Source organism: Herpailurus yagouaroundi, unplaced genomic scaffold, assembly GCF_014898765.1.
Source record: "Herpailurus yagouaroundi ecotype Mexico unplaced genomic scaffold, PumYag 140, whole genome shotgun sequence".
Lineage (NCBI taxonomy): Eukaryota > Metazoa > Chordata > Mammalia > Carnivora > Felidae > Herpailurus > Herpailurus yagouaroundi.
Window position 1 is genome coordinate 10,337,097 of NW_024412395.1, and position 26,500 is coordinate 10,363,596.

Here is a 26,500-nt window from a genome sequence, read left to right on the forward strand (position 1 = left end):
TTCTTGGAATATAATTCAGAGTCTGTGTAGAATACAATAAGTGAGTAGCTTAATTTCCATGACTTTTGTTGTTGTTGTTGTTGTTGTGATTCAAGTTCTTATGTTAAAAAGAATGTGATTTCACCACAGCTGTTTCATGGAAAACAGGTCTATCAAGACTCTCCAGTTCTTGGCATCCCACTTGACTGACACTTAATAGAGGGAGAGTTCCTCTGCACCTGTTTAAGCATTCAAGGATTAACATGATAGGGTGGTACTAAGAAACATTTTCTGTAAAAGATCAGTTAGTAAATGTTTTAGGTTTTGCCAATCATATGGTACCTGTTGCAACCTCTCAACTTTGATACTTTAGTATAAAAACAGTCATAGACAATATGTAAAGAAGTGGGAATGGCTGTGTGCCAATAAAACTTTATTTACAAAAACAAGGGGTGGGCCAGATTTGGCTCACAGGCAATATTCACCAACCCCTATGCTACAGGTTACTGGCTCCTGGTAAGGAATTAAAATATAAAAATATGGTTTGGCATATATAATGGTAACAAAAATCATCATGTTGAGAATACACACAAGTACATAAAGTGCAGTACTTACAGGTGTTTGGATCATCATGGCTCGTTGATCTCTCATTGTTCTTACAATGTCTAGTGGATAAACTGGTTGATTGCATTCAATGAGACACATGGCTGTTTCCATAGTAATAAGAACCCCAGTTCTTCCAATTCCAGCACTAAAAAAGTAAGGGGCAAGGTCTCATTGATACTATCCTGTTACACTTCTTGTGGCTTTTGTGCAGTAAATTAAAGTACTGAATGAAACATAATACAATGGAATAATAATTTGATTTTAATTAAGTTTTATATTACAAAAGTAGAACCCAACTAAAAAATACTTTGAAAATTGAAAAACATTTCACACGTAATGCAGATTAAATGGTTTGTATCCACACCTTCCCCATTGTTAGTGTAAAAATGCTACTTTAAAAGAGTCACATTTCAGATTTAAAAATCTGAACAAGTATAGAAGCGTACTGGAGCAACCTCACTTTAAAATGCAAAATAACAAAGTTACAATAATCATTAACAAATGTACAAAAGACAATAGTATTTTACATATTCAAGTCAGTTTTAAAAATCAAATTTAATTTTGATTAAACTTGAGAATTGGGATAGTCAAGAACAACTTTTTGACGTATTCTCTGTGAACATAGCTATAGCAGCTTTTGGGGGCTTAGGATATGAAATGGCCAAACGTGTTCATCGTTCCTGACATTTTTCCTCTCAGATATCTGGTCTAAAATCTGTTTTGATAATTTATTTGAAAGTCTGCTCTTAAAAAAGTGCCGGAAAGTTTAAGGATGAAGAGATACCTTCATTTATCTATTCAGAAGATTCAATACAGCTTCTGAATGAATCACTTAACGACAGAAATGGCTAGGATAAGGAGAAGATAATTTCAGTTTCCTACTCTGGGTTGGTGGCAGTGAAGGCTAGAGTGATTGTACCTGGCCCTCTGGAAGGCAGAATGGGGCCTGAATATGAAAGCAAGAAAGGGTAGCCTACCATTGTTCACCTAGAGCTCACAGAAGTGGCATAGCCTCTGATGATACTGGGTACAGCCACTCCAAGAGGGGAGGGTACTTAACAAATATCCTGGGAGGGGTCACAGAACGGGAGGGAGTACCTTGCTGGGAGGAGAGAAAATCTAAACCTTAGGCTGCAACTGAATGCCTACAATATTGTATTTCATCAAGTCTAAGATGCCAGCCATTATAAGACACCCAATGTCTGAGAGGTAAACTATGAAAAAGACAACCTTCTAAGAATTAATCAGTAAAGTATTCTTTTTACTTCTTATGATAATGTTTCAGACAATCATGTGTTGGGACATACCTGCTGCCTTCCAGCTTCATTTCATAGCTTTAGGTTCCCTCTAATTAAAATAGTGATGATCACAACTTAAGGACAAAATAAAATATGCATTTCCTTTTAGAAGTGACCTATCTGGTCAGCTATTCAATCATAAAAGACAGAAAATAGAATACCTGCAGTGAACAACAATAGGTTCTTCCTTGCCAGCCCTCTTATTTCGTACATGACAAACAAAATCCAGAAAGTCACTGGAATCATCAGGGACTCCATGGTCAGGCCAGGCTATGTATTGGATCTGAGTGAGTTGACGACTCTCATTTTTCTAAGTGTGAATGAAAAATTATGCACTTTGACTAAGGAATTATCTTTAAGGTATAAACATTTATGTCATTTTAATTTTAGAAGAAAAGCGAGCAAAGTATTCCCACTACACACAAAAAGTAATGCAGAAATTCAATAAAACCCCAAATTTTAATGAAAAAGAAAGAAACTGTTTCACAGAAACAGTTGTATCCATTGAGTATTGTCTACCTGGATCACTACTCTTCTGATAACTCAATTTGTCTATTTGTATTTTTCAGATGACAATCCAATAAATAAGCAAACCAAGTTAAGATACAAAGAAAGGTGTGAAGAAAACTAAAAAGTGTTAGGTGAACAAAATGGTAAGGTAAAAAAACTTTTATAAGCAAAATTGGGCTAATTCTGAAAAACCCAAGTGAAATAATGGAAATTAGGAAAACAAAATCTCAAAATAAATGTGGATTAAAAACTGGAGATCATAAGAACACAAAGTCAAATCAGGGCTTAATTCTTTTTTAGGAGCCAAGAATCAGTAAAATGGAGAAAGGTATTGGATTTATGCATCTCATTTCTAATCTTGACTCTGCCGGTAAGCACTTAATATATCAGAGCCTTATTGTCTTAAACTGAAAAATAACACCTCCAACCCAAAGGGATAGTCTTATTTTGAAAGGATTCTATGAGAAGACCTATAAATTACCCCATCAGCTGTTTGGAATCATATTCTCAAAAATTGGTAGGTATGGTCATTCGACACTATTAAATCTGGCTACAGTCATTTACATTAAAGGGAGCTTCCAGAAAAGACCATTAAAGTACAAGGTGATTAAGAAAGGAACTAATGAAAGAATTCCCAAAGAGACCTCAGAATAACCTGATAAGTAATTTTTTAGTATCCTATGAAATGAGATGGTTATCTACAGTAGACAACCTTTGATTATTATTATTACTATTTATTTATTTATTTATTTTTTTAAAGTAGGCTTCACACCTAGCGTGGAGCCCAAAACAGGGCTTGAACTCATGACCCTGAGATCAAGACCTGAGCCCGAGATCAAGAGTCAGACGCTTAACCGACTGAGCCACCCAGGTGCTCCTTGATTATTATTAACATAAGAATTTAATTAACTTAATGTACCAATAATTACAAAAATGGTTAATGTAAAATTATCTTTTATTATGTTTTGAGGTAGTGTCTATTTATCCATGTATGTATGTATTTGGTATGGTAACAAATGTATTTTCCCAATTATATTTGTCCCAAACTTTAAAAACTAATTTGTGTCTTAGCATAGTTCTGAGGTACTCAGGGTTTGCGAAGAAAAGACACTTTAATATTATAAACTGCCATGGATAATCTATAGGTGGAGCATAAAGAGACTATGCTGAAGCCATATACAGCCTTTCATATCCATTTGGGAAAATGAAGAAATATCTTACGGACTTACCTTGTTACATTAGAACATGAGCTATACAGTGTATGTCCCTAAGCCCTAAATTCATTCTGATGGAATCTACAAAAGATTTTGAAAGTTTAATTTTTTACTTCTTATAACCTATTCAATGCCAGATTCTTTTATTATACATCAGCACGACTTCTAGTTCCTTCCCTCTGGGTCAGTAAAGCTGTCTTGCTGGGCTCCTTTATTCACATTCTGGGAGGTAGAATGGGGCAGGGAGGGGGAGAGGAAGCTCTCATTCCCTAAGGCTTAACCATTGATGAGGTAGGCATGGGTATACAAAGGCAGTAGACTGTACTATTTGCTCTTCTCGAGCCCCCGTCAAAACCAAAGGTGGCTACAGGGGAATCTCTAGCTGCAGGCAGTGAAAGTGGGGTGTACGGTCTTTAACAGCCTGACAAGACTGGCAACATGCCACCCTCCACACACATCTTCCAAGTGGGTTACTAAGCCATCATTTACTAATCAGTTTCCATTTCTAGCTCTGGATTTGGAAGCAAAGAAGAGTGACCCAGGTGGCAGTAAACTAGCAATTAGAAAGCTATAATCTGTCTGCTGTCAGAGGATCCTGCCTACAACCTTTTCCTTCTTAATACTGAGGGAGGAGACTGTGAACGCTCTCCTTTATACTCTTTTACAAAAAGGACAATAATTTGACAGCTTTTAATTATTCTATTTCCACAGATATACCCAAATACTTTATTGATGTTACTGGTAGGAAGAAACTAAACACAAACCTGGCATAATTTTTAATGAATAGGCAAAGTATTATGAGTAATAAGTATTATTTACTAGAATCTTTTTTTACTGACCATTCATATCTACCTAGAGAAAGTGAAAATGCATTTAATATAGCAGGAGAATACATTTCATAAGATTCCAAAGAATCCCAAAGAAGCAAATAATTCAGTAATTTTAAAATAATATTTCCTAGTTAACCAGGACTCAAAACATTTTTGGCTTTCAAAGTTTTACCTTGAACATAAAAGTTCTATTGAGTGGATATCCTGCCTTCCTACCTCTTGGTTAAATAGTGTCATCTTCCTGAAGATATATGCTGTGTTTCCTTCTTCTGAGTGGCAGGTGACTTGGTAGCATCCATAGGATGAACTTGCTGTGGGTTCTGGCCAATACTGGTGACACTTAACCTGACATCAATAGATTTAAGAAATATATAGAATTTAGGTTCTTCAATTTTGAAAATGTTTTACTTTTTGAAAACTTTTAAGCTACAAAAAAATTACAAGAATAATTTGAGGAACCTTCATATATCCTTCACCTAGATCTGCCAACTCTATTAACATTTCTTCATTTTTTCTTTGTAATAATAATCTGTTTGGATAGATTTTGAGACTGCAAATATCCTGTTTATTACAAGCTTTCATCCAATGTTTTACAATTCTTGATTAATTCTTGTGTGAATTATTTACTATGACAGTGGCAAAATGGTGCATTAATTCTTATATTTCTAGATTTAAGTTAACAATGAGAAAGATTCTCTAAAATGCCAATGCATTTATTTTCATAATTAGGATTAAAATTTTTTTTAAGTTTATTTATTTTGAGAGAGACAGAGAGGGACAGCACAAACAGGTGAGGGACAGACAGAGAGGGAGAGAGAGAGAGAGAGAGAGAGAGAGAGAGAGAGAGAGAGAGAGAGAATCCCAAGCAGACTCTTCCCTGTCAGCACAGAGCCCAACCTGGGGCGTGAACTCAAACTGTGAGATCATGACCTAAACCAAAACCAAGAGTCAGATGCTAAAGTTGACTGAGCCAGCTAGGCACCCCATAATTAGGACTTTAAAAAAAAAAAAAGCTTTACTGACATATAATTCACATACCATACCATTTGCCCATTTAAAGCACACAATTCAATTAGTTTTAGTATATTTACAGAAGTGTGCAACAATCACTTTCAGAACATTTTTTCACTCCCAAACCCATTAATAATCACTGTGTGTTCCTCTATCCTAACCTCTTCTCTCATTCTGGACCTAGGCAACCATTAATCCACTTTTCTGTCCTCTGTGAATTTGCCTACTCTGGACATTTCATATAATGAAATCATACTGTGCGCGGTCTTTGTTGACTGCTTTGTTCACTTGGCATGATGCTTTCTAGGTTCATGCATGTTGTAGCATGTATCATTTCTTCATTCCTTTTTATTGCCAAGTTTTATACACACACACACACACACGATTATACCATGTTTTATTTGTTACATTTTGATTGTTTCCACCCTTTGGCTATTATGAATAATGCTGCTATGAACATTTGTGTACAAGTATTTGTGTGGATATATGTTTTCATTTCTCCTGGGTATGCCTAGGAGTGAAACTGCTGAGTTGTAACAACTCTTATGGTTAGCCTTTCGAGGAACTGACAGACTGTTTCCCAAAGCAGCTGCACCATTGTACAAATTTACCAACAGTATAAGAGGGTGTCATTTTCTCCCTATCGTTGTCAACACTTGCTATTATCTGTCATTTTTATTTTAGTCATCCTATTGGATATGAAGTGCTACCTCCTTGTGGTTTTGATTTTTGCATTTCCTTTGTGACTAATGATGCCAGCCAAGCACCTTTTCATGACCTTACTGGCCATTTAAATATCTTTATTCAAGAAACATCTACTCAGAATATTTGGCCATTTTTAAATTGGGATTCTATCGGGGCACCTGGGTGGCTCAGTCAGTTGAGCGTCCGACTTAGGCTCAGATCATGATCTCACAGCTCATGAGTTCAAGCTCAGCGTCGGGCTCTGTGCTGACGGCTCAGAGCCTGGAGCCTGCTTTGGATTCTGTGTCTCCGTCTCTCTCTGCCCTCTCCTACCCACTCTGTCTCTCTTTCTCTCAAAAATAAACAAACATTAAGAAAAAAATTTTTTAGTTGGGGTTTTATCATTTTATTGTTGAGTTGCAGGAGTTCTTTATATATTTTAGATCCAAATCCTTTATCAAACAGCTATTAATCCATTTAGATAATAACTGATAATAGTAGTTAACATTTATATATCATATTTATTATGTGTTAGTCACTATGATTTTAATCACAACACAAGAAAGTAAGTTTAAAGGTTACAAAAAAGACTAAATCAACGTGAATATTTTGACCATATATGCAATTTAATTTGAAAACAGCGCAAGCATTGTTTAAGATTCAAGTATGACTTACTCTGCCACGTTCAACTTGTGTGGTCAACATTACAACCATGGAGGAGCCTTGTTCCCAAGTCATCTGCCAAAAATCTGTACAAGTGTGTGGTAATGGCCCTTGACAAGCAATATACTGATTTATAATGCTAGAAGAAGGGATTTCCATCTAAAAAGAAAAGGACACAAAACTAAAAGTCTTTTACATTATTACTTTTTACTGTGATCAAGTATATGAAAATCATCCACTAAATAATAACTGAATACAACTGATCTCAAAAAGCTGCAAAATCAATAAAACTTTATTAACAATTTCTTTATCTATAGAAGAAATTTCTCAGTAGTTTTATACATATTTATCTTTTAAGTATTGGGAATAAAAATTAAAATATTTTCCAAAGCACTCTTGTGGGCTTAAGAGCAGCTTTACAGAAAACCCCGCTTTAGAGGAAGAGACTTGCTACAGAAATAAAAAATATTTGTCTCTAAACAGCTTACAGGTAAAATTTGCAAGAAGCAAAAATTCTGCCGTTTGTTTTAGTTCAGACTTTACAAATAATACACACTATATAACATATATACATTATACTATATAACATACATAAGAAATATACACAACACATACAATAGAAAAAGATAGTAAAAATATTTTAAATTAATTATTTTTAAGAAGAAGTAAGATCGTGAGTATTCGGGGAGGATTATCATCCTACTACATTTTGAGACTTCAGTAAAAAAGAAGAAAAGGTGACACACACACATGGCACTGGAAGAACACTAAAGGGTGAACAGAAAAAGAGGTCTCACTCTCTTCCCAGCCTCTGGTTCACACCCAGAAGAACAATCCTTTTTGCTAATTTCTTTATTTTTTTAATTAAAAAAAATTTTAATGTTTTTTTTTTATTTTCGAGACTGAGAGGAGACAGAGTGTGAGCGGGGGAGGGGCAGAGAGAGAGGGTGACACAGAATCCAAAGTAGGCTGTAGGCTTTGAGCTGTCAGCACAGAGCCCGCCGCAGGGCTCGAACCCACAAACTGTGAGATCATGACCTGAGCCAAAGTTGGACGCCCAACCAACTGAGCCACCCAGGTGCCCCTCTTTTTTAATTTTTAAAAAAATTGTATTTATTTTTGAGGGGGTGGGCAGAGAGGCAGAAAGAGAGGGAGAGAGAGAGAATCTCAAGCAGGCTCTGCGCTGTCAGCACAAAGCCCAATGCAGGGCTTGAACTCATGAACCATGAGATCATGATCTGAGCTGAAACCAAGAGTCAGACACTTAAACCGACTGAGTCACCTAGGAACCCCTCTAATTTCTAAAATATCCTTTCAGAGACACTCTATAAACAACACACAAATGTACATGCAGAAGTCTTTGTTTTCTGTAAGACATAAAAGGTGGCTTACAATGCTGTTCTGTGTATCTTGTTTCTTTTTCCACTTTATCACTGAGATCATGTCAGATTAGTACATAAAACTTCATTCTTTTTAATGGCTCTACTGTATAAATATACCATAATTTATTTAACAAACATTTAAGTTGCTGCTAATCTATTTGTTACCATAAACAAGACTGCACTGAGTTATTTTTATAAACCTAACATTTTAGTTAGTTACCTCTCCAAAGAGGTTGTACCTATTTATACTTCCACCAACAATGTATCAGGGATGCTTTTTCCCTGAGAGTCTCTTTAATATACTGCTGATCCCTCACACACAATTTTGAAACTCCCAGTGCTCTGAAGTGTAGGTTTGTCCTTTGGTTGGTACATCTGACCTAAGTTGGACTCATTTGACAACAATATCTGACCTGAGTTAATCTAAGATTATTTACAGTCTTTAGGAGTACCACTCAGTGGGAATATCCATGTTTCCCATTGAGTATCAACGCATTGATTACAGGGTAATGTCACATAGTCTACTAGGGATGTTACTTATTACAGTATTTGGTATAGGCACTGAATAAACTTTCAAAAATCCAAAAAATTATGAATCCCAAAGTCTATTTGGCCCCAAGATTTCAGATAAGGGATACAGACTTGTATATGATATTATCACACTTTTTGATATTTCAATCTAATAGGTGAAAAATAGTAATCCCTTGCAGTTTTGATTTGTACTTTTCTTTCTGTGAGTTAAGTTTAGATGAGTGTCTAAACTTAGAAAAAATTTTCCCTCTCTGATTTTAAATAATTCTCATACATTTCCTCCAAGTAGTTTCATGATTCCATTTTTACATTTATATTTTCATATATATAAAATATGGTATACAAAAAGTGAGGAAGTAGGTGAAGTATTTATAGATAAAAAATATTTCTGAACTATTCTATTCCACTGCTCTATATGCATGTTAATATACCAGTACCAAACTATTTTTGGTAAGGTTTATTTATTTTGAGAGAGAGTGTGAGCGAACATGTGCACAAGTGGGGGAAGGGCTGAGAGCGAGGGAGAGAGAGAATCCCAGGCAGGTGCCCCAGTATCAAATTATTTTTTAACATTTGTATTTTAATATTTTTCAATATCTGAAACTGTTAATATTCTCTCAAATATAAAAGGAACCTCAAAGTTTAGGGATGCCTGGGTGGCTCAGTTGGTTAAGTGCCTGACTCTTGATTTTGGCTCAGGTCATGATCTCATGGTTTGTGAGTTTGAGCCCCGCATCGGGCTCTGGGCTGATAGCACAGTTGGCTGAAAGCACAGACTCTCTGTCTCCTTCTCTTTCTGTCCCTACCACCCCCCACCGGCCTCGTGCACACTCTCTTTCTCTCTCTCAAAATAAATAAATATTTGGGGGGGAAAAAAATGAACCACAAAATTATAGTCCGTCTTATTCCGAATGACATAGGCACAATAAAAATAAACTTACGTTTATATAATTTGCATTGATATAGTCTTCATTACCCTTTAAAATGACCCGTGTAGCATCATCTGAAAAAAAATTTAAAAGAAAGAACGTTTTAATAAAGCTATGCTACAAAGACTGAACTTAATAAACAGAGATAGTAGATACTTACAAGGCGAAATATCTCTGTATCTATTTTTGGAAATATTCTGAGGTAATTTGGCACAAGACATTGTCATTCCAGGTTTTTTCCGATATAGTTGCTTTAAAAAAAAAAAAAAAGAGCTTAAGATGAGTTCAGCAAGCCATTAAGAGGTTCTGTTTTGTTTTTCAGACTTATTTCTATGCAAAAAACAAACAGGTTTTTTTCCTTAGGATATCTCAACAGTACAATGATGTATGTACCTTAGGCTAGTAGGGTATTGAACCAAATTTGCAAAGCTGAATTCTGTGCAATTTCTCATGAGAATTATATACCATTTTCATTTAGTTTGGAGATGTTTACACAGTATATGAACCAAGAACTTCTCAAAAGAAAAACTGGCCTAGCCTAAATGATTTACAGTCACAAATGGTTTATAGTCAATCATCAATAACACATACTTTAGAGCAACAAATATTAATGATGACCAGTTAGACAGACAAAAAGTAGAGAAGGATTAAATATGACTAGGTACAAAAATTCTTTTTCTTTAACTCAGAATTTTTAGCTCCACCATAGACTATCTTTACCTGTTACCTTTCATAAAAAGAGCTATATAATTACAGGAAAAAATTTAGTTTGAAGACATACACATAAAATCTCCTTATTCTTCTCTTTTAATAGATTATTATGTCACCACAGCTGGCATTTTGCAAGAAATGTTTAAAACTATGGATTTTAGAACATTTTTTAAGTCAATTATTTCTCAGAATATCATTTTAGTTTATACATTATAAATGATAGATTAGGTAGTTAGGAAACTATGAAATTAATTAAAAACTATGGCCCAACACCCTTTCCATACAATAGTACTTACATCAAATTGTGTCAGGACTGTTCCAGTGATAAGCCCCTCAGCTAGCTGGATCATTGACTCCCGCAGGGAATGGTCATCCTGATGGACGCTATCTAGTGGGGCTTTCTCAGGAATGTACTGGAAGTCTGGTTCATTTTCTAGCTTTTCTTCCACTACATCATATACAGCTAAAAAAATCCACAAAAAAAAAAACAAAGCCACATGGAAATCTTAATGAATTGGCAAGAATTTACCAGATGTGTTCTTTAATTTTGTGTCAGGAAAAAGAATTCATCAGATCGCAGTCTGGTGCCACTGCATAAGGGACAGAGAGTGGCTGTGAAGTTGAACCTTGTTGTACCTTTAGGGAAAAGAAATGTTCCCGGGCATACTGCTGAAAATGCCTGTAACTTCAAGAGGAGCTGCCAAGATAGCAGCTCAGAACAGACCCGCCCTTAAATTGTGGGGCCTAGAACAAAAGTAGAAACAGGGATCTATATACTATACATCCATATATGAGACGATACAAATAACTTGAATAGAGTGCTAAACAAAATCCGTTCTATCCTCTTTCCTTGAAACATCTACAAAACCTAGGAGGGCAAAATCCACTGTCACAATAGAAGGAAGAGAGCCAGAACCTAGACTCCAGCCTGGAGCCCACCCTACTTCTTTTCCTACCCTAAGCTCCATTCTTAGCTTGGGGGCCTATGAACATATGTGTGAACACACCAGCCCATATGAAGCTTGTTCTCCACTCTTCGGCAAATTGCTGCCTCTGAGCTATCCTGCTGGCCCAGTGGTACATATACCATGTGATCTATCCCAGGGAGAATGGACCTAGGGAAAATGGCCACACTGTAAGTGGCGCCAGAGCTATATGGACAGAGAACTAAAGGTTAAAAAGAAGTGTCTAGAAAAGAAGGCACAGTCATAGGTGATAGACTGGTATGCCCCCCTGGTCCTGCAAAATCCTAACCCCCACAGACAAGGGCAAAGCTGAAAGAGAGCCAGAGTAGAGCCAAGCTAGTGGCTTCTTTTGCCCATGCCTAACAGGTCTGGTTCCTGTTCAGATGTGTGCACTTCTGAGAAGAAAAAATTTCTGAAATAAGGAATGAAAAGAAAAAAAAAATGTATGAATGTATTCTAAGAAGAAATGAAATCTAAAGGGGGGAAAAAACCTACAAAAACAAGTTGTTTGTCTTTCTGGTATTTTTTATAAACATAGTTTTAAATTTTGATGACATGTTATTTTGAATAAAAAGGGACATGACAGAGTCATGCTGAAAGTAAATACAAGTCCCAGTCTAGATTTTGACAATAAAACAACAGAAAGGTCTTTTACCAAGAACTAAGCTATAGATGGTTTCCTCTCCTATTTTATTTTATTTTATTTTATTTTATTTTATTTTATTTTTTGTTTTGTTTTGTTTTTATGTTTATTTATTTTTGAGAGAGAGATAGAGTGTGAGCAGGGGAGGAGCAGAGAGAGAGAGACACACACACAGATCCAAAACAGGCTCCAGGCTCTGAGCTGTCAGCACAGAGCCCGATGTGGGGCTCAAACTCATGAACGATGAAATCGTGACCTAAGCCGAAGTTGGACGCCCAACCAACTGAGCCACCCATTCACCCCATTCCTCTCTTAATTTAAAGTATGAATAAAGTGATTTAGAATTGCAAAAAGGCTATGACTTTCCCATTAAATGGAATTTTGTTCATATTCTGGTTGTATACAAGTCATGAAATTTGTAAGCAGATAACTGAATATCTTGGTGTCAAAGTGTCTTCAACTATAGAATAAAGATAATTCACGTATCTCACTGGCTGGTTGCAAAGATTAAAAGAGAATATATAAAATAGCCCAGGTGCAGAACTTACTATTAAGTTCTTTAGAATCTGTTATCAAGAGAAAACACAACAAGCAAAACTGAGGAAATATTATTATTCTTAGTATAAAATTTAAGTTGCATTATGTGACAGAAAATGCCTAGTGATGAATCACCTAAATATCAGGACTAAATGCATGTGTTCCTTGAAAAGTCAAAATAGAATGTTCTGTTGAAGTCCTCTGAATTTTCTTAGAAAGCCAATTCTAGACAATGAATGCAAAAAACAAAGTAGACAAGCTAAAATGAAAATGCCTGTTTGTACCCAAGAGACAAAATGAGTGTTTTGTAGATCTTTTTCTTTTCTTTTTTTTTTAAATTTTTTTATTTTTCTTTTTTAAAGAAACTCTCTTGGAAAACTCTGCAGGGTTGGGTGTGGTGGTGGTGATAGGGGAACGGGTCGAGTTCTAACTACATTTTACTTCTTTATGGTAAATAGTCAACAACTGGTAGCAAGGCATTAACCAACAATTACTCTTGTGGCTAAAACTATGGTTAATGATGAACTGTTCAGAACAAAACTAGAATATTTATAATGCTGGGATACAGGCATGTAAGAATTTTTCTCAGAGGAGACTGATAAAGTGTAGCAGGCACTTGAAACAGTGCAATAAACTGAAGAAAGGAGGAGGGTTTCTTGCCAAAAAACTTAAGGAAGGGGGATTTAATTTATTCTGCATTAAATTTATTCTGCATAGCACAAAGGGACAGAATTAGGAACAAAGAGACTGAAAGAAGACAGATTTTTAGTTCAATTAATAGTTCAAGCTACCCAAAGGGAAAATGAACTGCTTCAGGAGCCACTGAATGCCACACAGTGGCAGGATGATTTTGAGGCTATTGTAGAGGAAACTCAAACCATCAGCAAAGGAGCTAGAGAGTATGGTATTAGGTTTCTCTAAACCTGGAACTGTGGTTATGAATTAACAAGCCAGCTGTCCAGACAAGGAGATGACATGATTAGGCTACTGGCACTGTCCACCACAAACACAGACAGGATTTTTCAAAATGCTCTAACTGTAGCTTGTTACAGAGTTTTCTAAAAGTGGTTCAAAACAGGCTCTTGAGTTAAGATGGCAGAGTAGTATGGGGACCCTGAGCTTGTCTCATCCCTGAAATGCAGGTGGATCAGTATCAAGCCATTTTGAACACCTAGGAAATTGATCTGCAGACGAACGCAACAATCTGCATAATATGAGCCATAGAACTTGGCAGGTATATGGTGTGGAGAGCTGAACTGGGGGAGAGAAAAGCTGCAGAGCCACTGTGGGTAGAAAGCGATCTTTGTGGACAGAAGACAGAGAGAGAAAGGGGGAGAATACAGTGCTTAGGGATTGCACAAGCAAAGTACTGTTCCTGAAAGCAGCTGGAAAGAAAAAGAGAGAGTGAAAACACTCGCAGGGGACTGGAAAAAAAGAAATCTGTTCCCCAAAACCACTGATGGGGAGAAAGGAGAGGATTTTAATACCACCACTGTTCTATAAACAGTGGAGTGCAGTCTGAAGCTCAGGGCCTGGCGGTGCTCTGGTGAGGAAGCAGGGTGAATCTTCAGGAGCAGGCAGCATGGTCTGAGGGGTCCATGTGCCACACAGGGAGAAGCGGTTCACCTGATTGAAATGCATTTGGTAGAGGCCATACAACCTTCCCTTGGGCCAACCAGGTTTACTGATCTTGGAACAAAGACGCCAGACGTCACCAAAACCTGGCGTCGGCTGTGTGTTGTGATTTACCATAAACCCTGAGACTCTGCTGCTGTGCAAATGTTTTCTGGGACGAGCTGGTACCCGGCCATTGCTCGGTGAGACCCTCCCCCAGAAAGCCTAAGCAGATCCAAGCTGCTGGGGGTCTCCAAAGTGTGGGATTTTGAAACACAGCACCATCTGAGATAAAACCCTGGAGGGAAGTTACCACCTGGCAGGCAAACAGCTTAGACATGGTCAAGGTAGAGGAAGGGAACAGACAGAAGCCTGAGACAAAGAAGGGGTGCTGGTGTGCAGGATGGTGACGGCACAAAGTTTCTGTGCTAGAGACTAAGGAGTTGGGTTAGGCCATTTGCAATTTTTGTTCGTGCACTTCCATGGATCGACCCCACTAAGCTGAGCAGCGCCACCAAGTGGAGAATGGAGCCGTTACACCAAGCACCAACCACCTGTGCCATCCAGGCATATCCCCCAGAAGACCAGCACAAATCCTTTCCACCTGCTTATTAGTCTATGGACTATAGTGTGCTGTAAAGTTTCAGATCTACAGGAAAATGAATGTAATATCATTTGGGTCTTGTTCTGTTTGCTGGTTCATTTATTTGTTTTCATTGTTTCTGCTTTTCCTTATGTTGTTTTGTTTTTTTCTCTTTTCTTTCTTTCTTGGATACAGAAAGAGGAAATTCTTCCTTATTTTTTTAAAATTTTTATTCTGTTTTATTATTTAAAAAAATTTAAAATTTTCCCCTTTCTCTTTATTATCTATTCTATCAAGCTTCTCTCAACAAACAGACCGAAACACATGTAAGATCTAAATTTTGATTTTTTTTGTTTCATTTTAAATCTTTATTTTATTAATTTTTTTCTTCCTTCAAAATGACAAGATGGAGGAATTCACCCCAGAAGAATGAACACGAAGAAATGATTACCAGGGATTTAATCAACACAGATGTAAGTAAGATGTCTGAATAGAATTTAAAACCACAATTTTATTACTAGCTGGGGTTGAAAAATGCATAGAAGACACAAGAGAATTCCTTTCTGCAGAGATTAAAGAACTAAAATCTAGTCAGGCAAAAATTAAAAATGCTATAAACTGAGATGTAATCTTGAATGGATGCCGTCATGGCACGGATGGATAAAGCAGAGCAGCAAAACAGCGTTACAGAAAATAAAATTATAGAAAATAATGAAGTAAAAAAAAAAAAGAGGGAAACAAAGGCAAAGAGATTACAATACAAGACTTAGAGAACTCAGTGACTTAGTAAAAAGTAACAACATTGGAATCATAGGAGTCCCAAAAGATGAAGAGAGAGAAAAGGGGACAGAAAGTATTATGTGAGCAAATTATAGTGGAAAACTTTTCCTAATCTGAGAAAGGACACACACATCAAAATCTGAGAAGCACAGAGGACTCTGATTAGATTCAACAAAAATCAACCATCACCAAGGCATATCATAGTTAAATTCACAAAATACACAGACAAGAAAAGAATTATGAAAGAAACAAGGGAAAAAAGTCCTTAACCTACAAGAGAAGATAGATCAGGTTTGCAGCAGATATGTCCACAGAAACTTGGCAGGCCAGAAAGGAGTGGCAGGATGGATTCAACATGCTTCATCAGAAAAATATGCAGCCAAGAACTCTTTATCCAGCAAGGCTGTGATTCAAAATAGAAGGAAAGATAAAGAGTTTCCCAGACAAACAAAAACTAAAGGAGTTCATGACCACCAAACCAGCCCTGCAAGAAATTTTAAGGGGACTCTTTGAGTGAAGGAAAAACAAGACCAAAAGCAACAGACTAGAAAGGACCAGAGATCATCACCAGAAACACCAACTCTACATGCAACACAATGGCACTAAATTCATATATTTCAATAATCCCTCTAAATGTAAATGGACTAAATGCTTCAATCAAAAGACACAGGTTATCAGAATGGATAATAAAACAAGACCACCTATATGCTGCCTTCAAGAGACTGATTTTAGACCTAAAGACACCTGCAGAATGAAATTAAGGGGATGGAGAAACATCTATCATGCTAATGGATATCAAAACAAAGACTGTAACAAGAAATGAAAAAGGGCATTATATCATAATTAAGGTGTCTATCAACATCGCACTTACAGCAATGGACAGATCACTGAAGCAGAAAATCAACAAGGAAACAATAGCTTTGAATGACACACTGGACTGGATGGACTTAACAGATATATTCAGAATATTTCATCCTGAAGCAGCAGAATACCCATTCTTTTCGAGTGCACATGGAACATTCTCTAGAACAGATTACATACTGGGTCACAAATAAGCCTTCAACAAATACAAAATGATCAATATCATACCATGCGTATTTTGAGATGACAACACTATGAAACCTGAAACCACAAGAAAAAAATTTGGAAAGACCACGAATACTTGGAGATTAAAGAACATCATACTAAAGAATGAATGGGAGAGATGGGGTGCCTGGGTGACTCAGTTGGTTAAGCATCCAACTTCAGCTCATGTCATGATCTCGTGAGTTGTTGAGTTTGGCCCCACTTTGGGCTCTGTGCTGACAGCTCAGAGCCAGGAGCCTGCTTCAGATTCTGTGTCTTCCTCTCTGCCCCTCTTCCACTCAGGCTCTATCTCTCTCCCTCTCAAAAATAAATAAATATTAAAATTTAAAAAAGGGGGGCACCTGGTGACTCAGTCGGTTGGGCATCCGATTTCAGCTCAGGTCATGATCTCACAGTCCGTGGGTTCCAGCCCCGCATTGGGCTCTGTGCTGTCAGTTCAGAGCCTGGAGCTTGCTTTGGATTCTGTGTCTCCCTCTCTCTCTCTGCCCCTCCCCCCATTCATACTTTGTCTCTATCCTGCCCCTCCCCCCATTCATACTTTGTCTCTATCCTGCCCCTCCCCCCATTCATACTTTGTCTCTATCAAAAAATGAATAAACGTTAAAAATTTTTTTAATTAAAAAAAGAAAGGAACAAATGGGTTAACAAAGAAATTGAAGAAATTAAGAAGTACATAGAAGCCAATGAAAATGAGAACAAAAGTGTCCAAAACCTCTGTGAGACAGCAAAGGCAATCTTAAGAGGGAAGTACATAGCAATCCAAGACTTCCTAAAAAAAGGGGGAATGTCTCAAATATACAGCCTAATCATACACCTCTAAAGGAGCTGGAAAACAAATAGTAAATAAAGCCTAAAACCCGAAGAAGGGAAATGATAAAGAGCAGGAACCAAGGATATCGAAATAAAAACAAAAAACAGTAGAATAGATTAATGAAAGCAGGAGCTGGCTCTTTGAAAGAATTAACAAAATTGATAAATCCCTAGCCAGATTTATAAAAAAAAAGGAAAGGACCCAAATAAAATCATGAACAAAAGAGAACAGATCACAACTGACACCACAGAAATACAAATAAGAGAATATTATGAGCAATTATATGCCAACAAATTGGGCAATCTGGAAAAAATGGACAAATTCCTAGAAACATATAAAGTAGAAACAGGAAAAGATAAAATTTTAACAGACGCATAACCGTAAGGAAATTCAATCAGTCATCAAAAATCTCCCAAAAAACAAGAGTCCAGGGCCAGATGGCTTTCCAGGGGAATTCTACCAAACATTTAAAGAAGAGTTAATACCAATCTTTTGAAGGTGAAGAAAGAAAAGAAAGAAAAGAAAGAAAAGAAAGAAAAGAAAGAAAGAAAAGAAAGAAAGAGAGAAAGAAAGAAAGAAAGAAAGAAAGAAAGAAAGAAAGAAAGAAAGAAATGGAAGGAAACATTCCAAACTCATTCTATGAGGCCAGCATTACTTTAATTCCAAAACCAAAGACCCCACTAAAAAGGAGAACTACAAACGAATTTCCCTGATGAATATGGATGTGAAAATTCTCAACAAGTTACTAGCAAACTGAATGCAACGATACATTAAAAAGAATTACTCAAGTGGGATTTATTCCTGGGCTATAGGCCTGGTCCAAAATACACAAATCAATCAACATGATACATCACATTAATAAAAGAAAGGATAAGAACCACATAATCCTCTCAATAGGTGCAGAAAAAGTATTTGACAAAATACAGCATCCTTTCTTTTTAAAAGTCCTCAAGAAAGTAGGGATAGAAGGAACATACCTGAAGATCATAAAGGCCATGTACGAAAGACCCACAGCTAATATCATCCTTGATCGGGAAAAACTGAAAGCTTTCCCCTTAAGGTCAGGAACACGACAGGGATGTCCACTCTCACTACTATTATTCAACATAGAATTGGAAGTCCTAGCCTCAGGAATCAGACAAAAAGAAATAAAAGGCATCCAAATCGGCAGGAAGTCAAACTTTTCACTCTTGGTAGACGACATGACACTCTACATGGAAAAACCTGAAAGACTCCACCAAAAAACTACTAGAACTGATATGTGAATTCAGCAAAGGTGTAGAATATAAAGTCAATATATAGAAATCGGTTGTATTTCTATACACCAATAATGAAGCAACAGAAAGAGAAATCAAGGAATCAATCGCATTTACAACGACACTGAAAATAATGAAATACCTAGGTATAAACGTAACCAAAGAGGTGAAAGATCTGCATGCTGAAAACTATAGAAACCTTACGAAAGAAACTGAAGAAGACACAAAGAAATGGGAAAACATTTCATGCTCGTGGATTGGAAGACCAAGTATTATTAAAATGTTGATGATACCCAAAGCAATCTACATTCAACGCAATCCTTACCAAAAACTAGCATTCTTCACAAAGCTACAATAAACAATTCTAAATTTGTATGGAACCAGAAGACTCCAAATAGCAAAGTAACATTGAAAAAGAAAAACAAAACTGGAGGCATCACAATTCCAGACTTCAAGCTGTATTACAAAGCTGTGATCATCAAGACAGTATGGTATCAGCACAAAAATAGATCAATGGAAAAGAAGGGAGAACCCAGAAATGGACACACTAATGATTGGCCAACTAATCTTTGACAAAGCAGGAAAGAATATCTAATGAAAAAAACACAGTGTCTTCACCAAATGGTGTTGGGAAAACTTGACAGCGACATGGCAAAAGACCTGGACCATTTCTTACACCATATACAAAAATAAACTCAAAATAGATGAAAGACCTAAGTATGAGATAGGAAACCGCCAAAATTCTAGAGGACAAACAGGCAGCAACTTCTTCGTAGATGTCTCCAGAGGCAAGGAAAATGAAAACAAAAATGAACTACTGGGACCTCATCAAGATAAAAAGCTTCTGCACAGTGAAGGAAACAATCAACAAAACTAAAAGACAAGCAACCAAATGGGAGAAGATATTTGCAAATGACATACTGCATAAAGGGTTAGTATCCAAACTCTATAAAGAACTTACCAAATTCAACTTGCTGCCGCCCCAGAATAATCCAATTAAGAAATGGACAGAAGACATGAATAGACACTTTTCCAAAGAAGACATCCAGATGGCTAACAGACACATGAAAAGATGTTCAACATCACTCATCACCAGGGAAATACATATCAAAACCACAATGAGATACCACCTCACACTGGTCAGAACGGCTAAAATTAACAACTCAGGAAACAACAGATGTTGGCAAGGATGCGGAGAAAGGGGAACCCTTTTGCACTATTGCTGGGAACGCAAACTGGTGCAGCCACTATGAAAAATAGTACGGAGGGTCCTCAAAAAATTAAAACTAGAACTACCCCACGACCCAGTAATTGCACTAGTAGGTATGTACCCAAAGGATACAAAAACGCTGATTTGAAGGGGCACATTCACCCCAATGTTTACAGCAACACAATCAACAATAGCCAAATTATGGAAAGAGCCCAAACATCCATCGACTGACGAATGGATAAAGAACATGTGGTGTGTACGTGTCTGGGTGTGTATAATGGAATATTAGTGATCAAAAAGAATTAAATCTTGCCATTTGCAACAATGTGGAGGGAACTAGAATGTATTATGCTAAGCGAAATAAGTCATTCAGAGAAATAAATATATGATTTCACTCATGTAGAATTTAAGAAACAAAACAGATGAACACAGGAGAAGGGAAGGAAAAATAAGATAAAAACAGAGAGGGAGACAAACCAGAAGAGACTCTTAAATAGAAAGAACAAATTGAAGGTTGCTGGGAGGGTGTGGGGTGTGAGGATGGGCTAAATGGGTGATGGGCATTAAGGAGGGCACTTGTTGGGATGAGCAATGGGTGTTATATTTAAGTGATGAATCACTAAATTCTACTTGTGAAATCATTACTACATTGTATGTTAACTAACTTGGATTTAAAAACTAACTTGGATTTACTTTTTAAAAAAGTAAATAAAAGTGGTTCAAAATATACTCATTTATTTAACAAGTATTTACTGTGTACCGACCACTACTAGAGCAACTGAGGGAAGAGGGAGGCCTTTTTAGCTACGGTAGTCAGAAGAGAAGGATTTTCTGGGGAAGACATCTGAGCAGAGACCTGAATGAAGATATAAATCATAGAAAAATCAAGAAGAGCATCTTAGGCAGAAGGAATTTTTATTTTTATTTATTTATTTTTTTCAATATATGAAATTTATTGTCAAGTTGGTTTCCATACAACACCGAGTGCTCATCCTAAAAGGTGCCCTCCTCAATACCCATCACCCACCCTCCCCTCCCTCCCACCCCCCATCAACTCTCAGTTCGTTCTCAGTTTTTAAGAGTCTCTTATGCTTTGGCTCTCTTCGTCTCTAACCTCTTTTTTTTTTTCTTCCCCTCCCCCATAGACTTCTGTTAAGTTTCTCAAGATCCACCTAAGAGTGAAAACATATGGTATCTGTCTTTCTCTGTATGACTTATTTCACTTAGCATCACACTCTCCAGTTCCAGCCACGTTGCTACAAAGGGCCATATTTCATTCTTTCTAATTGCCACGTAGTACTCCATTGTGTATACAAACCACAATTTCTTTACCCATTCATCAGCTGATGGACATTTAAGCTCTTTCCATAATTTGGCTATTGTTGAGAGTGGGCAGAAGGAATTTTTAAAAAGCCAGCACAGAACAGAGGAGAGTGAGCAAGGCTGTGTGGTAGACAAGGGGCCAAGAACTGAATCCTACCGCAAGTGTGAATGCAAGCCACTTTGAGCAGTAAACTGTCATGGCATGATTTGTTTTTTAAAAGCCCGCTCTGGTTGCTGCATCTAGTAACAAAGGTAAGAAACAATAAAAATATCCAGTGCTACATAGAGTACTCACCATTAGGTCGAACCAGAAGTACGAGTTCCCCAGAATGTCTCTCGCAGCTAGCTTTAATAAATAGGACAACTTGATCATGGGTATGTTCTGCAATGTCCCGACCGTTGATCAGTACAACTTGGTCCCCTTCATTCAATCGAGGGACACAGAGGTCAGCCTATAATGTAACATAAATAAAGTTTCAGGTGTGTACATGGCTTTCTGAAAGTAAAGCACAGGAATTTATTTTTATAGACACTACAGCAGGAGAACAAAAACTATATGTAGAACAGCATCCATCCATTTACTCATCTGTTTGCAAGAAGTAGAAATCTAGCTTTCCCATGAAGCTACTACCTTTTTTTCTTTTTCTTTTCAACAACTTCTTCCTTGATGTCCTATTATATGCCTAGATACACAGATAAGACTATGCCTCAAGGTGCATAGATACAGGCAGCCCCCACTTTGCATGGTCCAGATATGTACAAATTTGTCACCACAGTACAGTTAGATAACACCCATCTCCCAACAAGGTTCAGATTGCAGTTGCCACGATGCATTAATTGAATAATTGCATAACATACGAACTTGGCTACTAGCTTGTGAGTCCACAAATCACGACATAAGTAACAGACACACATCACAATCAGTGACCTATCACACATCGCTTCTTTCAAAGTCTGTTGGTGACGTGCATCTGTTATTCGGTTCACGCAGGGACAGCAAAGCAGGTACTTGTGTCACCTCCATGTCTCCCAGTGATAAACCCACGTAAATATAAAGCAGGAACTGGCCAGAAAAGTTAAAAATGCAACAAAGAAACAAAAGAGTGATAGTGCTGGAAGCAAAATGCAAATCGAATATCAACCGCTGACAGTGGAAATGTTGCTGCTAACGGCTACTGTTAGCCTCTAGGCATGCAGTGAAAGGAATTCAGTGAAGGCAGACTTATCAACATAAATGACGAAAGTGGCTGTGATGAGAAAGATGAAAATGTCCTAGAGGAAGTGAGGCTGGCAAAAAAGTTCTCACTAAAGGTATATTTCATAACACTGAAAATGCACAGGATGAATGCTAGAAGTGAATACAAATTTAGAAAGGATTAGGACAATTTGCCAAGGAAAGAAAAATGCTCACTCTTGTATTTTAAGTTACACGACAGTAAGGGAAACAAGTTTCAACATAGTTGTGGTAAGTTTCCATCAGAAAATAGAATGCTTTCTTTATATTTCTCAGTGTTTCTGATAGTTTGAATTAGAGGATAATAAAGCACTATTAGTTTTATTATTTTTTCATCTCCCTATATATTTATAAGAGACACTAAAAAAATTTCAATTATTTGATAAAAAATTTAAAGGTCCTAGAAATCACCATAACTTTTCCCACTGATTATCAAGATCGCTTTACACAGTGTCAGCTTGCATGGTCGTTTTTATGGTTCTGCACTACAGTGCGAAGTGACAGCGGCCTGCATTTTACTGAGAAAACAAAGGTAATTAGGCTAAAAGAGGCAAACACAAGTATGGACAGCATACTCCAGGAACACAGCAATGCGAACGGATGGGCGTCAAGTCTGAAGGATGATAGGTCGGACAGAGAAGGAAATGACAGGGTCGGATCTTACAAAAAAGGGATTGAAGAAATGAAAGCACTACTAGTCAAATTCATAATAATAAAAAAGTCAATAAAATCCAACAAGGTACTGTCACTAGTGGCAAGAGCAAAAGTTCTTCCTTTGCTGCTTACAAAGTGTGTGATTTAAAAATTTTTTTTTCAACGTTTTTTATTTATTTTTGGGACAGAGAGAGACAGAGCATGAGCGGGGGAGGGGCAGAGAGAGAGGGAGACACAGAATCGGAAACAGGCTCCAGGCTCCGAGCCATCAGCCCAGAGCCTGACACGGGGCTCGAACTCCCGGACCGCGAGATCGTGACCTGGCTGAAGTCGGAGGCTTAACCGACTGCGCCACCCAGGCGCCCCAGACACATGAAACTCTGGAAATGGAGCAGGTATCTGCTCTAATTATTTCACAGGTTTGTAAAGACAGAAATGTGATGATTCAATGCAGAGCATTACAATCTAGAAAATGCAAGTTCAGAAGTAATGACCATTCTCTCTAGTCGCTCCTTTCTCTACTTCTCACAGTGGAGATGACATTCATATACTCCCTCTGTGCACTAGCACTGTGATACTTTTGTGTACCAATATGGTCCCTAGTTTTTGTAAATGCCTCTGCGGTACCCGAAGAGTGGTGAACTGCTCCATATCAATGGTACTGGGAGAATGTAATGGGCTTGAGTAAAGGGTTACCCTCTTACCTTATTTGTGGACAGTACAGCTGGCAGGAAAGAGGCGGCAGTCCATGTGGTAGGAAGAGAATAGCTATGCATTTCTCTTACTGTACCTTGAACACATCCACTGATATTTCCAGTTCAGAGACTGAGGCTAATGGGGTAGTTAATCAATATGCTAGAACATGCAGAGATTAATTTTTTTGAACCCATTATCACTGACAGAAACTCTCTCATACTTAATCTGCCTTTCATCGGGTTTATTTATAAATTTCTATTTTCATTCTTTTTTTTTTTTGTGTGGAAGCTGAAGCTGCATTTTATTTATCTATTTGCATTCTGATCTGGAAAGTCTAGATAAACTACATACTTATTTATTCATTTTTAAACGTTTATTTGTTTTGAGTCAGGGGCGGGGCAGGGAGGAGCAGAGAGAGAGGGAGAGAATCCCAAGCAGGCTCCGCACTGTCAGTGCAGAGCCTGATGCAGGGCTTGATCTCACAAACTGTGAGATCATGACCTGAGCCACAATCAAGAGTCAGGATGCTTAACTGACTGAGACACCCAGGCACCCCAATAAACTATATATTTAAACGAATTTTGTTGGAGCATCAATTGCTGGCTCAAAGATAATCAGACAGAAAGAAAAACATGGCTTTAATTGGGAATTATTTTAACCATTTCAGAAGGTGTCCAATATAAAAAATAACATTAAAATATTTGAAGTCCTGTTCTTTTCCCCCAATCACCTAAAATGAGGTTTCCAACTGGAACACTGTGATGGACTCTAAGAAGATAATATAAAAATGATAAGTTTCTATTGTTCTAACTTCAGCCAATATATTTTTTAAGGCTTCCTTCTGGAAACCTCTTTCTTCATCCCTTAACTGTTATTATGCTTTGCTGGTTTTGTTTTTTCCATCCACCTTTCTTGTCTCTCATTCTCTGCCTTTTGGGAACTTTTGTGTCTTCTCTTATCTTTTAAATGTGGTGTTTTCTAACTGCAACTTTTTTTAAATTTTAAAGGTGGGCTCTCCACGAGATGTGGGGCTTGAACTCATGACCTGAGATCAAGAGTCACACACCCTACTGACTGAGCTAGTGAGGTGTCCTTCAGCCAATATTTATGTGACATAGCTCTACACGGCAGATAGGGAAAATTATCAATAATTTGTATAGCCTAAAAAGAAAATTTAGAGTCACAGAATTCTGTTCAGAAATAAACCTGTCTATATGATGTTCCCTGAACACCTCTGACTTAATTGAAAATGATCCACATTCACTGCTCAGGAAAATTAGTATTTCTTTTATGTCATTCAGTTACTATTACAACTGGTGGATAAATAAAAAAAGATATATTATCTTTTCTAATTATAAGAGCAACACATTCTCATTATCATGATTCAGACAACTAAAGAGACGAATACAAAACAAAGTGATAAACACCAATAACTCCACTACCGAGATGAAAAGCTATTAGCATTTTGAGTATGTTTCCAAACTTTTTAAATTTTTAAAAAATGTTTATTTATTTTTGAGAGACAGAGAGACAGAGTGTGAGCAGGGGAGGGGCAGAAAGAGAGGGAGACACAGAATCCGAAGCAGGCTCCAAGCTCTGAGCTGGCAGCACAGAGCCTGACATGGGGCTCGAACCCATGAACCACAAGATCATGACCTGAGCTGAGTCAGACACTCAACCAACTAAGCCACCCAGGCACCCCTATTTCCCAAAATTTTAAAGCACTAACTCACATTTAAAAAAACTGGATCAAACATACATGGGGAGCAATAATACACATTTTCCATGACACCATTTTATGAACCTATTTCCATACTTATATAGAACTACATCATCTATCATTTCAACAGCTGTAAAGCAGCACGTAATTTATTTCACCAACTTCAATGATGTACGTTTTACCACCACCCCAATCTTTATTATAAACAATATTACAATGAACTTCCTTGCATATCCTTTGTTCCCTAGTCCAACTGCTTCATTACCGGCAACTGCTAGAAGTGGAATCATCACGTCAAAAGATATGTATTTGACTTAAAAAAATTTTAGTTAAAATTTTTGTTTTTAGTAAAATTCACTTCACACAGCTTGAAGAAATGACTAAGTCTACAAGATTACTAAGGCAAGCAACCATTTCTTGTGTTCCTCTGTACATCCTGCTCCCCCACCCCAGGCAACTACTTTCAACACTTTAGCTACATCTTTTGTATCTATTTCAGTATCTCCAAATAACATCCTGATTTTGTTTTTCTTTAGTTTTCTATTTTAGATGTTACCTACAGATGAGAATTTAACAATCTTTCATCTCTGCATCTGCAGTCTGTCCTAAACATACATATTTCCCATTATATATATACTAATAAATAATTTTGGACTATTTCCCCCATCTTTGTCCCCTGCCTTCACATGAATAGGTTCAAGAGGCATTTTATATATCATATCCCTGGCCTGTCCCCACTGACCCCAAGTGATGTGTTGAAAAGAGGACATCTGATACAAGCTGGATCTATAAAGGACTTAATTCCCAGAAGTCTGTAAACTGGACTGAGAGGTTTAATCACTCTGGGTTACTAAACTGGTAATATATAAACCTACAAGTTACCAGTAGCCCACCACATAAACTAAGAATGGTGGTAGCTATACAGTTTCTCTTTCGTACAGAGTCAGGGTCATAATCATATTTGAAAGTAGAGTATGTGGTGGGAATGTTACAGGACTAACTTGAAGCTGCTACTAAGTACACGGTCTTTATTCAGCCTG

At 37.2% G+C, this 26,500-nt stretch overlaps 1 protein-coding gene across 11 annotated transcripts in view; it reads right to left on the reverse strand.

Moving 5' to 3' along the window:
• Positions 1–26,500, reverse strand: part of PTPN4 (protein tyrosine phosphatase non-receptor type 4) — a 230,077-nt gene that overhangs the window by 14,317 nt on the left and 189,260 nt on the right. For all 11 annotated transcript variants that reach the window (XM_040474832.1, XM_040474828.1, XM_040474831.1 and 8 more), the window contains 8 exons: positions 21,452–21,608; positions 10,645–10,811; positions 9,798–9,888; positions 9,650–9,711; positions 6,808–6,954; positions 4,654–4,782; positions 2,045–2,193; positions 595–730 (listed from right to left, as the gene is read on the reverse strand). In XM_040474832.1, coding sequence (XP_040330766.1) covers positions 595–730; positions 2,045–2,193; positions 4,654–4,782; positions 6,808–6,954; positions 9,650–9,711; positions 9,798–9,888; positions 10,645–10,811; positions 21,452–21,608 — 1,038 coding nt within the window. The remainder of the gene's footprint in view (positions 1–594; positions 731–2,044; positions 2,194–4,653; positions 4,783–6,807; positions 6,955–9,649; positions 9,712–9,797; positions 9,889–10,644; positions 10,812–21,451; positions 21,609–26,500) is intronic.